This window comes from Anolis carolinensis, unplaced genomic scaffold, assembly GCF_035594765.1.
Source record: "Anolis carolinensis isolate JA03-04 unplaced genomic scaffold, rAnoCar3.1.pri scaffold_14, whole genome shotgun sequence".
NCBI lineage: Eukaryota > Metazoa > Chordata > Lepidosauria > Squamata > Dactyloidae > Anolis > Anolis carolinensis.
Genome location: NW_026943825.1, coordinates 523,552 through 539,760, shown reverse-complemented (window position 1 = coordinate 539,760; position 16,209 = coordinate 523,552). Strand labels below are relative to the sequence as shown.

Here is a 16,209-nt window from a genome sequence, read left to right as displayed (position 1 = left end):
GCGGGGCCTGCCAATCACGAGCGGAACGTGGCCACTTAGGCAAATTCAAGAACTAGCGCGAGCGGGAAGACTGACGCATGCGCAGAGCGGCGTTAGTCTATTTTACCTCAGGACGCGCTTATCTAGCCTTCCCGCCTATTTGCTTAGCCCCCCCCCGATTCCTTCATCCGGGCCTCCCATTGGCCACGCGCCCTGCCAATCACGAGCGGCAAGTGGCCACTTAGGCAAACTCAAGAACAAGCTCAAGCGGGACAACTGACGCATGCGCAGAGCGGCGTTTTGCACAGCTGCGCTTTTTCCCAGGCTTGGCTCGAAATATGGCTGCCTGGCCATGTTCCAGTAGCATTCTCTCCTGACATTTCGCCCACATCTATGGCAGGCATCCTCGGAGGTTGTGAGCTCTGTTGGAAAATAAGCAAGCGGGGTTTATTATATTAGCAGCTTCAAAGCCTGGCTGCTTCCTGCCTGGGGAAATCCTTTGTTGGGAGGTGTTAGCTGGCCCTGATTGTTTCCTGCCTGGAATCCCTCTGTTTTTCTGAGTATTGCTCTTTATTTATTGTCCTGATTTTAGATTTTTAGAGAAACTCACAGCAAGCCAATTATAATCTTTTTATTTATTTATTACAATAACAATAACAAAATACATACATATAATAATATATAAATATAACATTATAATACATACATTATATAATAATAATGCAACAGCAATAATACACTAACCCTAACTATAAGAATACAAAATAATAAAATAATATAAAATACAGAATAAAATATATGGATGTAAAATAATGGTAAAACAAAATAAAATAGAACAAAATATATAATAATGATAATGTGAAGGAATAGTAATAAGCTTGGATAATCGTACAGGGGCTTTAAAGCGCCCTGTTTTGAAGTTTCTGGGCGCCCTGGGAGTTGTAGTCCGGCGAAGCCTCCCTCTCGCTCTGTGCCAAGCGGGACGCAGACTACACCTCCCAGGATGCTTTGGGGGAGCCTGGGCGTGGCCACGGCGTTTCTCTGGTTTGCGCATGCGCCCCTCGGAAGCCAGCGAAGGAAGGAGTCCCCGGATGTGGTTCCGCGGGGCGCGGCTGCTGGGCCTGGGGCTCCTCCTCGCCCACAGGGGGCCGGGCCGGGCGCAGCGATTGGGCTGCACCGGAAGGAGCCCTGCCTGGGCGAAGCCCCTTCCGGCCCCCTCCTGCCGGACCCTTCCCTCCTCCGCCGCCGCCGCCGCCTCTATGGCCGAGCCCAAGCTCCTCGGGTGAGTGAGGGAGACTGCGCATGCGCGGGGGAAAGAAAAAGACAGGCGGGCCTCGGTGGTCTCTTTCTTCAGCCTTTTAGTTAATTAGTCTCATTCGTGATTATTATTTATTACTATTAGTTTTATGATTATACTCTGGCTGCAGGGTAAATATTATTAATAATATTACAATATATAGATATAGTATAATATGGTAATTTATTGCCAATATTGTGATATGCTCATAATATAATATTGTATATACATATAATATTCATAATATTATATTGTAATATGATACAATACTAATAATACAGTATAATAATATTAATGATATACTATATATTATATGTAATACAAAATTACAATATATTTATATAGTACAATATAATAATTTATTGCCATTATTGTGCTATGCTAATAATATCATATTGTATGTAAATTTAATTTGTAAGCTGCTCTGAGTCCCCTTCAGGGTGAGAAGGCCGGGATATAAATGTAGTCAATAAATAAATAAATAATCCTCATCATCACCAGAAATAATAATTTATTATTTATTGTAATTACTATATTGTACTATACCCATATATTGTAATATTTGTAATATTACATGTAATATATAATTAATATTATATTGTATTATTAGCATTATATTGTATTACAAAACAATATTAATAATATATGCCTATACAATATATTATATACTAGCTGTGCCCTGCCACGCGTTGCTGTGGCCAATTGGAATTGCAGTGAATAGCCTCGCTGCTTCAAAGCCTGGCCATTTTCTACTAGGGATGTGTAGTTTGTAAGAACATAGAGATGTGGATGAGGGGTTGTTGTCAATTTTCTAGGTTGGGGGGCCTTTAGTTTTGCCCGGTGGAGCGATGCCATTCTCCTTTTATATATATAGATTATTATTGTAAGTTATATTGTATATATGTAAAAGGTGTATATGCGTGTGTGTGTGTGTATAAACAGTAGAGTCTCGCTTATCCAAGCCTCTGGATTATCCAAGCTCTTTTTGTAGTCAATGTTTTCAATACATCGTGATATTTTGGTGCTAAATTCGTAAATACAGTAATTACAACACAACATTACTGTGTATTGAACTATTTTTTCTGTCAAATTTGTTGTATAACGTGATGTTTTGGTGCTTAATTTGTAAAATCATAACCTAATTTGATGTGTAATAGGCTTTTCCTTAATCCCTCCTTATTATCCAAGATATTCGCTTATCCAAGCTTATGCCCGCCTGTTTAGCTTGGATAAGTGAGACTCTACTGTATATATAATTTGCTCTGCTTTGTTGCTCATGGCAGGCAGAAGGAGGCTCAGGCGCTGGACCAGGAGCTCTTTGAGGCCTACAAGTTCAGCCTGGACCAGTTGATGGAGCTGGCCGGACTCAGCTGCGCCACGGCCATCGCCAAGGTCAGAATGGAGAGGCCTCCCTGCGGAACTCCCCGCTGCAGGAAACGGCGGAGGAGGGGGCGGTCCTTATCTATAAACGTCCGTTAAGCTCCTCCCCTTCCCTTCCCTGTTTTTCCTTGCAGGCCTACCCGGTGGGCTCCTTTGCCTCCAACCCTCCGGCCGTTCTGGTCGTCTGCGGCCCCGGAAACAACGGAGGAGACGGGCTGGTCTGCGCACGACACCTCAAGATGTTTGTCAGTCACCTTAATATGATTATGACTATTATTTTTGCTTATTACTAGCTCGTGGACCCAGCAGCACCCGGGTTATTATTTATTTGCTACCTTTATATCCCGCTCTTCTCACCCCGAAGGGGACTCAGAGCGGCTTACAAATCAAATGTACATACAATATATTATTAGCATAGCACAATATAAGCATTAAATATATTATATAAAGATTATATAAAGATTATATATATAATCTTTATATGCATATATAGAGAGATTATATATCTTTATATATATATAATCTATATATATACACACACACACACATATATTCTATATATACAGTAGTCTCACTTATCCAAGCCTCTGGATTATCCAAGCCATTTTTGTAGTCAATGTTTTCAATATATCGTAATATTTTGGTGCTAAATTCGTAAATACAGTAATTACAACATAACATTACTGCATATTGAACTTATCGTAATATTTTGGTGCTAAATTCGTAAATACAGTAATTACAACATAACATTACTGCATATTGAACTACTTTTTCTGTCAAATTTGTTGTATAACATGATGTTTTATATAATATTTTATATTTAATATATAATATATATATTATATTATTATTAGTATAATATTGTATTACATTATATTATTATCAATATTATAAGTATATACAATATATTATATATATATATACATTATTGTATATTATATATATATATATATTTATGTACTACATTTATAGCCCTCTTTTCTCATCCCAGAGGGGACAGTGGCTTACAAATCAAATGTACATACAATATATTATTAGCATAGCACAATATAAGCATTAAATTACTATATTGTACTATATCATTATATGGTAATATTATTGGGGCTACGGCGAGGTCCTTATTATTATTATTATTATTATGATCTATTATTATTTCCTCCCCTTGCAGGGCTATGAGCCAACGGTGCATTACCCAAAGCGGCCCTCGAAGCCCCTTTTCGAAGGGCTGGTCACTCAGTGCCAGAAGATGGACATCCCCTTCCTGCCCGAGTTCCCCTCCGAGGTAAAGAAGAAGGCGGCGGGCTGGCCCTCTGCCGGGGGGGATCGCATGGCGGGAAGAAAGGCCTCCTCTCTCTTTATCTCTCTCTCTTTGCAGGCGGGGCTGATAGACGAGCTGTACGGCCTGGTGGTGGACGCCATCTTTGGCTTCAGCTTCCAAGGGGCCGTCCGAGAGCCCTTTGCGGGCATCCTCAGCGTCCTGGAGAAGGTCACCCTCCCCATCGCAAGCATCGACATCCCCTCCGGTGAGCCAGAGATTCCCATCATCATTATTCTTATTCTCCTTGAGTCAGATTGGGGACCTCCAAAGGCCATCTAGTCTCATGCCCTTCTGCCAGACAGGAAGATAACATTACACTCCCTCCTCCTCCTCTTCAATAATAATAATGATGATGATAATATATACATGAATATATACAATATAATTTACAATAATGTATATGCATATAATATTATTTTGTAATACAATATAATGCTATATACAATATAATGCTAATGTACACTCAATTATAATAATAATGTAAACTCGATAATAATAAGAGTAATGTACACTCAATTATAATAGTAATGTAAACTCAATAATAATAATAATAATGATGTACACTCTATAATAAGATTAACAATAATGTAGACTCTGTAATATGAATAAGAATAATATGGACTCTATTATAAAAATAATGTAGACTCTCAGTGAATCCATGGTTGTCATTGGGATTGGGAGATGCAGGATTAATAACAACAACATAGAAAATAATAGTAATAATTTAAGTATAATAAGAATAATACCATAGTAATAATGTAGGCTCTCAATGGGTTTGGGAAATGCAGGATTAATCATAGGAATAGTAGTAATAATGTAGACTCATTGGGCTTGAGAGATGCAAGATTAATAATAATAATAACATAGATTATAATACAGTAATAATACTAATGTAGCCTCATTGGGCTTGGGAGATGCAGAATTAATAATGTAGACTATAATAACAACAACGAAGAGTATAATAATAATAATAATTTGTCAACTGCAAAAGGCCACCCGACTGGGATTTGCACGCATCATCCAAAAATACAAGGCACAGTCCTAGACACTTGGGAAGTGTTCGACTTGTGATTTTGTGATACGAAATCCAGCATCTCTATCTTGTTTGCTGTGTCATAATAATAATAATAATAATAATAATAATAATAATACATCACACAGTCCTAGACACTTGGGAAGTGTTCGACTTGTGATTTTGTGATACGAAATCCAGCATCTCTATCTTGTTTGCTGTGTCATAATAATAATAATAATAATAATAATAATAATAATAATAATAATAATAATAATAATAATACATCACACAGTCCTAGACACTTGGGAAGTGTTCGACTTGTGATTTTGTGATACGAAATCCAGCATCTCTATCTTGTTTGCTGTGTCATAATAATAATAATAATAATAATAATAATAATAATAATAATACATCACACAGTCCTAGACACTTGGGAAGTGTTCGACTTGTGATTTTGTGATACGAAATCCAGCATATCTATCTTGTTTGCTGTGTCATAATAAAATAATAATAAACACTCTATAATACGAATAAGAATAATGTGGATTGGGAGATGCAGGATTAATAATAACAATGTAGAAAATAATAATAGTAATAATTTAGAGTATAATAAGAATAATACCATAGTAAGTAGACTCTCATTGGGCTTGGGAAATGCAGGATTAATAATAGGAATAGTAGTAATAATGTAGACTCATTGGACTTGAGAGATGCAAGATTAATAATAATAACATAATTATAATGCAGTAATAATACTAATGTAGACTCATTGAGCTTGGGAGATGCAGGATTAATAATGTAAACTATAATACCAACAACGAAGAGTATAATAATATTAATAATTTGTCAACTGCAAAAGGCCACCCGACTGGGATTTGCACGCATCATCCAAAAATACAAGGCACAGTCCTAGACACTTGGGAAGTGTTCGACTTGTGATTTTGTGATACGAAATCCAGCATATCTATCTTGTTTGCTGTGTCATAATAAAATAATAATAAACACTCTATAATAAGATTAACAATAATGTAGACTCTATAATACAAATAAGAATAATGTGGATTGGGAGATGCAGGATTAATAATAACAACGTAGAAAATAATAATAGTAATAATTTAGAGTATAATAAGAATAATACTATAGTAATAATGTAGACTCTCATTGGGCTTGGGAAATGCAGGATTAATAATAGTAGTAGTAATAATGTAGATTCATTGGGCTTGGGAGAACCAGGATTCATAAATGTAGACTATAACAACAACAACAAAGAGTATAATAATAATGTACACTCTCGTTGGTCTTGGGAGATGCAGGATTATGCAAGATTAATAATAATAACAACATAGATTATAATGCAGTAATAATACTAATGTAGACTCATTGAGCTTGGGAGATGCAGGATTAATAATGTAGACCAGGGGTCCCCAAACTTTTTAAACAGGGGGCCAGTTCACAATCCTTCGGACCATTGGAGGGCCGGACTATAGTTGACCACCGAGCAATAATAATAATAATAATAGCAATAATAATTAAAAAAGGGTTGGAAGAGACCCCTTGGGCCATTTTGTCCAACCCCCTTCTGCCTCTGCGGACCAAAAGCACAAGCAAAGCACCCCTGACAAATGGCCACCCAGCCTTAATGTTAATAATAATAATAATAATAATAATAATAATAATAATAATAATGGTTGTAAGAGAAGAAGAGAACCCTTGGGTCATTTAGTCAAACCCCCTTCTGCCCTTGTGCCATGGGGGCCGGATAAATGGCTTCGGTGGGCCGCATCCGGCCCCCGGGCCTTAGTTTGGGGACCCCTGATGTAGACTATAATAATAACAACAACAAAGAGTATAATAATAATGCACACTCGTTGGTCTTGGGAGATGCAGGATTAATATTAAGGATGTATCCTGTGCTTTGCAGGCTGGGACGTGGAGAAGGGGCACCCGGAGGGCATCCAGCCGGACCTCCTGATCTCGCTGACCGCCCCCAAGCTGGCAGCCAAGCATTTTGGGGGCCGCTACCACTTCCTGGGGGGCCGCTTTGTGCCCAAGGCCCTGGAGCAGAAGTACGGCCTCCACCTGCCCCCCTACCCGGAGACCGACTGCGTCCTGCGCCTTTCCTGAGGGCCGAGGAAGGGGCCTCCAGGGGACACCTAGACCGGCCCACAGGTGGGTCAAAAGACTCTCCCCTTGGAGACATTTCCCCACGTTTGGTCTTCCAAACGCCCAGAAGAGATGGAAACTCAGAGCCACAATAAACGAGATATTGCAATCATTTCTTAAATGGCATTTCTTTTCCACATAGCAATCATCATTATTGCACTACCAAATGCATCATAGCCATAATATTATACAGTAGAGTCTCACTTATCCAAGACTCGCTTATCCAATGTTCTGGCATTTTTGTATCAATGTTTTCAATATTATTTTTTTTTATTATTATTTTATTTTTCTTATTATTACATGTACATTAGTCTCACTTATCCAGCACTCGCTTATCCAACGTTCTGGATTATCCAAGCCATGTTTGTAGTTAATGTTTTCAATCTATATATATAAGAGTGATGGCATCACGGCAGCGGACAAAACAACAAAAGTAAACACCCCACAACCTCGAAAATTGACAGCACAACCCCTCATCCATGCCTCTAGGTTGATACAACAAAAAGAAAAGAAAAATAAAGTCCTAATTAGAGGGAGAGCAATAATTGTTTTTATCCAATTGCTGCCAGTTAGAAGGCTAAGCTTCACTCACTTGGTCTCCTAGCAACCCACTCAGCCCAGGGGACCCTTTACCTTAACTACCACCAATTCCTCAATACTTTATTTCCCATACCACCAGACTTCGCCACAGCAACGCGTGGCTGGGCACAGCTAGTATCTATATATATAAAAGGGTAATGAAATTTCGGCCTAGGACAAAACAACAAAACTACACGACCCAGAAACACTAAACTTGGCAGCACAACCCCTCACCCATGCCTCTACGTTCATACAACAAAAAGAAAAATAAAGTCCTAATTAGAGGGAGAGGAATCATTGTTTTTATCCCATCGCTGCCAGTTAGAAGGCTAAGCTCCGCCCACTTGGTCTCCTAGCAACCCACTCAGCCCAGGGGACAGGCAGAGTTAGGCCTCACTTAGGCCTCTTTCACACTGCCTATAAAATACAAATTATCTGATTTTACCTGGATTATATGGCAGTGTAAACTCAAGGCCCTTCCACACAGCTGTATAATCCATTTATAATGGACTTAATGTCAGGAGAAAAGCTTTACCCTTGACCTTAACTACCACCAATTCCTCAAGACTTTATTTCCCAGACCACCAGACTTCGCCACAGCAACGCGTGGCCGGGCACAGCTAGTAATATTATAATAGTATATCTATGGGAGTGTTCTGTATAATATAACATTATTATATTGTATTTTATATTATGTTACTATATTACTTTAATATTATAATAGGCCCGGGCTGTGGCGCAGGCTGGTGAGCAGCCAGCTGCAGCCAGCTGCAACAAATCACTCTGACCAAGAGGTCATGAGTTCGAGGCCAGCTCGGAGCCTGTGTTTGTCTCTGTCTTTGCTCTATGTTAAGGCATTGAATGTTTGCCTTTTATATGTGTAATGTGAGGGTGGAATATAAATACTGTAAATAAGTAAATAATATTACTGAGTCTCAATCTATACCCATAATAAAAGTGGAAATCTGTATGTGTGTATGTGGCTGGGGTGTCCACTTGCACGGACAGGCTCCCACTACTCAAGAGACAGCATTACTCCTTTTTGATAATGAAATTGATAATTTTGTTCCCCACCACTCCCATTTCTTATAATAATAATAATAGATGTCATTTATTACTCACCAATCTCTATGAGGTTCCGATAACTCCATTCTAATAAATGTAATAATTATCATTAACACTCAAGGAAAAGCAGACCTTCCGATTCCAGCCTCAGTTTATTATTCAAAATCTGCTTTTTTTTTTCAAATCCCCAAAACAGTGAATTATTATAAATCCCAAAGAGAGTTATTTGGATCTCGAAGGATCTGAATGTCCTTTGGTTTTCCTCTTGGCCTTCTTCCGCCCTTGGCTTTGTCCCAATGGCTCCTCGTCTACGTTTTCCTCCTCTTCTTTCTTCCTTTTCTTCTTCTTCTTCTTCTTTTTGGGCCTCCCTTCTTCTGGTTCTTCCTCGAGGATCGCAATGGCTTCTTCCTTCCGTCTCTTGGCCTTTTTCTCCTCTTTCTGCTCCAAATTTGGGGCTTTTGGGGGGAGATATTTGGCCAGAAAGGCCTTCTCCTGCTCCTCCAGCCGGGCCAGTTTGGCGCTCATGGTGAAGCCGTGCCGGGCACCTCTAGGAAGGAAGAAAGGAAGAGAGAGAGGGGCCCCCAGAGGCCATCTAGACCAAACACTGCATTGCCATGCATGGGGCAAACTCTACCAAATTCAGTAGGAGTCAATACTTCTAGGCACCTAGAGGTCTTATTTCCATTTCTCCATATTATCATTATTATTACCATCATATTATTCTTGTGATTATTTTCATTTATTATTACAATCATTATGACCATTATTATTTTTACTGTTATTTATTACGATGATCACTATTATTTTACTATTTTATTACCGTAATTACTATATCTATTATTTTTATTTATTATCAATATTATCATTATTTTTACTATTACAGTAGAGTCTCACTTATCCAACACTCGCTTATCCAACGTTCTGGATTATCCAACGCATATTTGTAGTCAATGTTTTCAATACATCATGATATTTTGGTGCTAAATTCGTAAATACAGTAAATACTACATTACAGTACCCTGTATTGAACTGCTTTTTCTGTCAAATTTGTTGTCAAACATGATGTTTTGGTGCTTAATTTGTAAAATCATAATGTAATTTCATGTTTAATAGGCTTTTCCTTAATCCCTCCTTATTATCCAACATATTCGCTTATCCAACATTCTGCCGGCCCGTTTATGTTGGATAAGTGAGACTCTACTGTATTATAATTATTTTTACTATGGGTATTGGAAACTATTATTTTATTCATTGTTATTACAATCATAATTACTATTATTTTACTATTATTTTTATTTATTATTATTACTGTGATTACTATTTTTACTACTGTATTATTTTTATTCATATTGCAATCATTACTATTCCTAGTTTACTATTATTTTTATTTTTTATTATTATTTCAGCCCTCTAGGAAGAAGAGGGTGCCCCAGAGGCCATCTAGACCAAATGCCACATTGAAATTCATGAGTCCAAGACTTCTAGGCATCTAGGGGTCAATTTATAATAATAATAATAATAATAAAACTTTATTTATATACCGCCCTATCTCCCGGATGGGACTCGGCGGTTTACAGTCATAAAAGCAAACACAAACATTACATAACATAATACACATTATTAAAGTAAAATAATACAATTATAACAATAAATCACACTTACATGACCAGATCTCCACGTTTTAAGAACAAACCATGCAATAGATGTATTTCACAGAAACAAGCAATATATATTTGATAGATCATATTCTTCCAATAATAGGGATGCAAAAAATTATGGGGTTCATATTATTTTTACCATTACTTATTATTATTATCATTATTACTCTTATTTTACTATTTATTTATTTACAGCATTTTTATCCTGCCTTTCTCCCCCGAGGGGACTCAATTATTTGTACTTGTTTACTATTATCATTATTACGATTATTACTATTTATTATTATTATTATTATTATTATTACAATGATTACTGCTATTTTTTTTTACTTTTTATCAATATTACTATTATTTTTATTTATTATTACAATTATTGCTATTTATTTGGACACCAGAGACACTCCCAAGTGGCCAGCTACTGGTCAAGAGAAATCTAGTATCGTTCCAAGTTTTTAACTTTGCATTTCAAAAATACATTATAACTGTATCCTCAAGTCGCTTCTGACACAATAAATAAATATCTTCAAATGTGGATAAATAAAAATAAATAAATAAATGATAAAAAATAATAAATAAATAAATAATTGAAAATAATAAACAAAACAACAAATAAAATATCTTCCCCATTCACTCACTTGTGGGCAGTGCGTCCCCCGCAGGCCTTGACCAGCTCCTCATCGGTCAGTCTGCAGGAAGGAAAGGAGCAAAGACGGATTTACTGGAATTCCTAAAGTGGGAAAGAGACACAAAGGCCCCCAAAGGGTCAAGCAAGGCTGGCCAGACTGACCTTTTAGCTGAGGACAGGTCCAGTTTGGCTTCTTCTTCCTCGCTGCTGCTGTCCGAAGGGTGGACTGGGTTCAATGGCTCCTCTCCTTTGGATGTCAATGTAGCCGCCTGGGAAACATAATAAACATAATATATTCTAATATTAATAATAGGTACATGGCCAGGGGAAACCTTTACCTTTTTAAAGATAATAATAATAATAATAATAATAATAATACTTTATTTCTAACCCCGCCACCATCTCCCTGCAGGGACTCGGGGTGGCTTACATGGGCCAGAGGCCCAAACAACATAAGGACAAAATAAACAGCAACATAATACAAATCACAATATAAAAAAGATAAAACAGTAATACAATATATTAATTAAGACAACAATACAAGGATTAAAAAATGCATTTAAAACACACAAATGGTCAGACCGTAATAAATACAGTATAGATTATTAAAAACCATCTGGGGCTGATTAATTAATGACTGATAAGGTAAGGCTTATAAATACAGTAGAGTCTCACTTATCCAAGCCTCGCTTAACCAAGTTTCTGGATTATCCAAGCCATTTTTGTAGTCAATGTTTTCAATATATCGTGATAATTTGTAAATATAGTAATTACAACATAACATTACCATGTATTGAACTGCTTTTTCTGTCAAATTTGTTGTAAAACATGATGTTTTGGTGCTTAATTTGTAAAATCATAACCTAATTTGATGTTTAATAAGCTTTTCCTTAATCCCTCCTTATTAACCAAGATACTCGCTTATCCAAGCTTCTGCCGGCCCGTTTAGCTTGGATAAGTGAGACTCTACTGTATTACTAACAATATTTCCCTATAATGATATAGTACAATATAGTAATGTAATGCTTATTATTGTGCGATGCTAATAATATATTGTATGTACATTTGATTCGTAAGCCGCTCTGAGTCCCCTTCGGGGTGAGAAGAGCGGGATATCAATGTAGTCAATAAATAAATAATTAAGTTAAAACAGTAATACAATAGTATGAATTAAAACAACAGCACAAGGATAAAAAAATTGCATTTAAAACACATCAATGGTAAGACCGTAATAAATACAGGATAGATTATTAAAAACCCTCTGGGGCTGATTGATTAATAACTAATAAGGTAAGGCTTATAAATATATAAGAAGAAGAAGAAGAAGACAACCCTGACCTTGACGAAGCGCCCGTAGACCATGTCTTTGTTCCTGAGGGCTTTCCGGGGCTTTTTATTGCGGGCGGGTGGCTCTTCTTCCTCGTTTTCTTCCTTCTCCGAGACCCGTCCCACTTTGACACCGTTCTGGAGAGAAGCATTCGCTTACAAAACCTGTCCGGAGATGGCTTTGCCTCCACTGAGTCGCAGAGAAAGCCATTCAAGGCCTTGCAGGGGACTGGGACTAGATGGCCTCTGGGGGCCCCTTCCTTCCTTCCTCTTACCTGTCCTTGCTGGATGGCAATCTTCGCGGCAGAAGCGTTGAAGAGGTGGTCCCACCAGTGGAAGGAGAAGGCCTCGCCCGGATCGTGGCCCACCTGCCCGGAAGGAAGGAAGGAGGGGAGGAGGGAGATCTATAACGCAGGCCAGGAAAGGCTCTTTTCCCCAAAATACGACCCAGAGAGGAAGAGAGTGTCCGCTCACCCCAGCCGAGTTGCACTTGACCTTGACCCGGAGGGCCTCCGAGATGCCCGTCTCGTGCTTCCCCAGGCCTTTCCCTGAAGGAAGGAAAGAGAAAGAGAAGAAAAGAAGGAAGGAAAAAGAAAGACAGAGAGAAAAGAAGAAGAGAAGGAAGTAGACGGAGGGAGGAAGGAGACAGAAAGAAGAGAATGAGAGATTATTATTATTGTTATGACACAGCAAACAAGATAGACATGCTGGATTTCATATCACAAAATCACAAGTCAAACACTTCCCAAGTGTCTAGGACTGTGTGATGTATTATTATTATTATTATTATTATTATTATTATTATTATTATGGCACAGCAAACAAGATAGATATGGATTTCGTTTCACAAAATCACAAGTCAAACACTTCCCAAGTATCTAGGACTGTGTGATGTATTATTATTATTATTATTATTATTATTATTATTATTATTATTATTATTATTATGGCACAGCAAACAAGATAGATATGGATTTCGTTTCACAAAATCACAAGCCGAACACTTCCCAAGTGTCTAGGACTGTGTGATGTATTATTATTATTATTATTATTATTTTATTGTATGACACAGCAAACAAGATAGATATGCTGGATTTCGTATCCCAAAATCACAAGTCAAACACTTCCCAAGTATCTAGGACTGTGTGATGTATTATTATTATTATTATTATTATTATTATTATTATTATTATTATTATTATTTTATGACACAGCAAACAAGATAGACATGCTGGATTTCGTATCACAAAATCACAAGTCGAACACTTCCCAAGTATCTAGGACTGTGTGATGTATTATTATTATTATTATTATTATTATTATTATTATTATTATTATTATTATTTTATGACACAGCAAACAAGATAGACATGCTGGATTTCGTATCCCAAAATCACAAGTCAACACTTCCCAAGTGCCTAGGATTGCGTGATGATGATGATGATGATGATTATATTTATTATGATTATATTTATACCCTGCTTGCTCTCTCCTGAAAGAGACCGGAATCACAGGGTTGCTGTGAGTTTTCTCGGCTGCCTGATCATGTTCCAGCAGTATTCTCTCCTGACATTTCGCCCACGGCAGGCATCCTCAAGGGTTGGGAGTTCTGCTGGAAACGAGGCAAGTGGGGTTTATGTACAGTAGAGTCTCACTTATCTCACTTATCCAAGCGAAACGGGCCGGCAGAATGTTGGATAAGCGAAAATGTTGGATAGTAAGGAGGGATTAAGGAAAAGCCTATTAAGCATCAAATTAGGTTATGATTTTACAAATTAAGCACCAAAACATCATGTTATACAACAAATTGGACAGAAAAAGCAGTTCAATGCATAGTTATTATGTAGTAATTACTGTAATTATGAATTTAGCACCAAAATATCATGATGTATTGAAGACATTGACTACAAAAATGCGTTGAATAATCCAGAACATTGGATAAGCGAGACTCTACTGTAGTTCAATATGCAGTAATGTTGTGTTGTAATTACTGTATTTATGAATTTAGTACCAAAATATCGTGATATATTGAAAACATTGACTACAAAAATGCCTTGGATAATCCAGAAGCTTGGATAATGTTTAATTTAACATAATTTGATGTTTAATAGGCTTTTCTTTAATGCCTCCTTATTATCCAACATATCCGCTTATCCAACGTTCTGCCAGCCCGTTTATGTTGGATAAGTGAGACTCTACTGTACATAGACCCCACTTGCCTAGCTTCCAACACACCTCACAACCTCTGGGGATGCCTGCTACATAGGTGGGCGAAACGTCAGGAGAGAATGCTGCCGGGACAGGGCCAGACAGCCCGGAAGACTCACAGCAACCCAATGATGATTCTGCTTCTTTGCCTGCCTCCCCGCTGCCCAAGGCGGCCCGACCGACCTTCCTTCCACCCGCGGCGGCGAAGCTCCTTCTCCGCGAAGGCCAAGCCGCGGCTCTTCACGCCGGCCGCCATCTTGAAAAAGCAGAGCCGAAGCCACGCCTACTTCCGGGGCGGGGCCGGCAGGAGGAACGCCCTCTTTCCTGCGAAGAACAAGCATCTTCTGCTCCAGGTTGACAAAGCCACGCCCACTCCAGGGGAGGAGCCACCTAGAGGAACGCCCCCTCTCTGTCACTCTGTTCGGACTACTACTCCCGGCATGCCCTCGGCAGCAAGGCATAGAAGAGGAGCCTGGGAGATGTAGTCCCAAATAGAAAAGGAGGCCCATCACCCCGCAGCTTAGAATTTGAATGCACGTATTTGTTCAATGTGTTGTCGAAGGCTTTCATGACCGGAATCACTGGGTTGCTGTGAGTTTTCCAGGCTGTCTGGCCATGTTCCAGAAGCATTCTCTCCTGACATTTCGCCCACATCTATGGCAGGCATCTTCAGAGGTTGTCAGGCCCTTTCCTTTTCTGCTTAAACGGCTGAGCAGGAAAAGGAAGGGGTTTGGCAGGCGAAAGGTCAGGAGAGAATGCTTCTGGAACTCATGTATATATTAAGAATAATGTATTTGAACATATATGCCTATTTTAAAGATGAATGTACAGTCTATACAGTAGTCTCGCTTATCCGACCTTCGCTCATCCACGTTCTGTATTATCCAACACAAATTGTTTTTGTAGTCAGTGTTTTGAATACATTGCAATGTTTTGGTTCTAAATTCATAAATACAGCAATTAATACATAACGTTACCATGTATTGAACTGCCTTTTCTGTCGACTTGTAAAATTTCGACAACACATGTTGTAAAAATTGATGTTTTGGTGCTTAATTTGTAAAATCATAACGTAATTTGACGTTCAATAGGCTTGAAGGAGACTCAAAGCACCTTGGTATCTATTATTATTATATTATTTTATATAATATATTTATATAATATAATTATATATTATATTATATTACAGTAGAGTCTCACTTATCCAACATAAAGGGGCTGGCAGAACATTGGATAAGTGAGTATGTTGGATAATAAGGAGGGAGTAAGGAAATTACTTATTAATTATAACGTGTGGCTCAGGATGAAATTGACAGACCTGGTTTTGTATTTATTTTTGTATTTGTATTTATATGTGTATTTATGAATGTTTTTTAATGTAATTTAATTTCAAATTGAGTTGAAATATTATTGGAACTGTTATATACAGTAGAGTCTCACTTATCCAACATAAACGGGCCGGCAGAATGTTGGATAAGCGAATATGTTGGATAATGAGGAGAGATTAAGAAAAAGCCTATTAAACATCAAATTAGGTTATGATTTTACAAATTAAGCACCAAAACATCACGTTTTACAAAAAATTTGACAGAAAAA

At 37.9% G+C, this 16,209-nt stretch overlaps 2 protein-coding genes across 2 annotated transcripts; one reads left to right on the top strand and one right to left on the bottom strand.

Moving 5' to 3' along the window:
• Positions 1 to 1,016: 1,016 nt before the first annotated feature.
• naxe (NAD(P)HX epimerase) lies at positions 1,017 to 7,264 on the top strand. The gene is made up of 6 exons (XM_008125169.2): positions 1,017 to 1,261; positions 2,560 to 2,668; positions 2,791 to 2,901; positions 3,825 to 3,938; positions 4,032 to 4,179; positions 6,911 to 7,264. The coding sequence occupies exons 1-6, from the start codon at positions 1,032 to 1,034 to the stop codon at positions 7,111 to 7,113; spliced, it is 915 nt and encodes a 304-aa protein (XP_008123376.2). The 5' UTR covers positions 1,017 to 1,031; the 3' UTR covers positions 7,114 to 7,264.
• Positions 7,265 to 8,929: 1,665 nt separating this feature from the next.
• LOC103282481 (G patch domain-containing protein 4) lies at positions 8,930 to 14,948 on the bottom strand. Its single transcript, XM_062965054.1, has 7 exons — positions 14,797 to 14,948; positions 12,880 to 12,953; positions 12,681 to 12,773; positions 12,418 to 12,543; positions 11,242 to 11,348; positions 11,090 to 11,140; positions 8,930 to 9,343 (listed from the first exon to the last, which is right to left on the bottom strand). The coding sequence occupies exons 1-7, from the start codon at positions 14,867 to 14,869 to the stop codon at positions 9,019 to 9,021; spliced, it is 849 nt and encodes a 282-aa protein (XP_062821124.1). The 5' UTR covers positions 14,870 to 14,948; the 3' UTR covers positions 8,930 to 9,018.
• Positions 14,949 to 16,209: the final 1,261 nt, after the last annotated feature.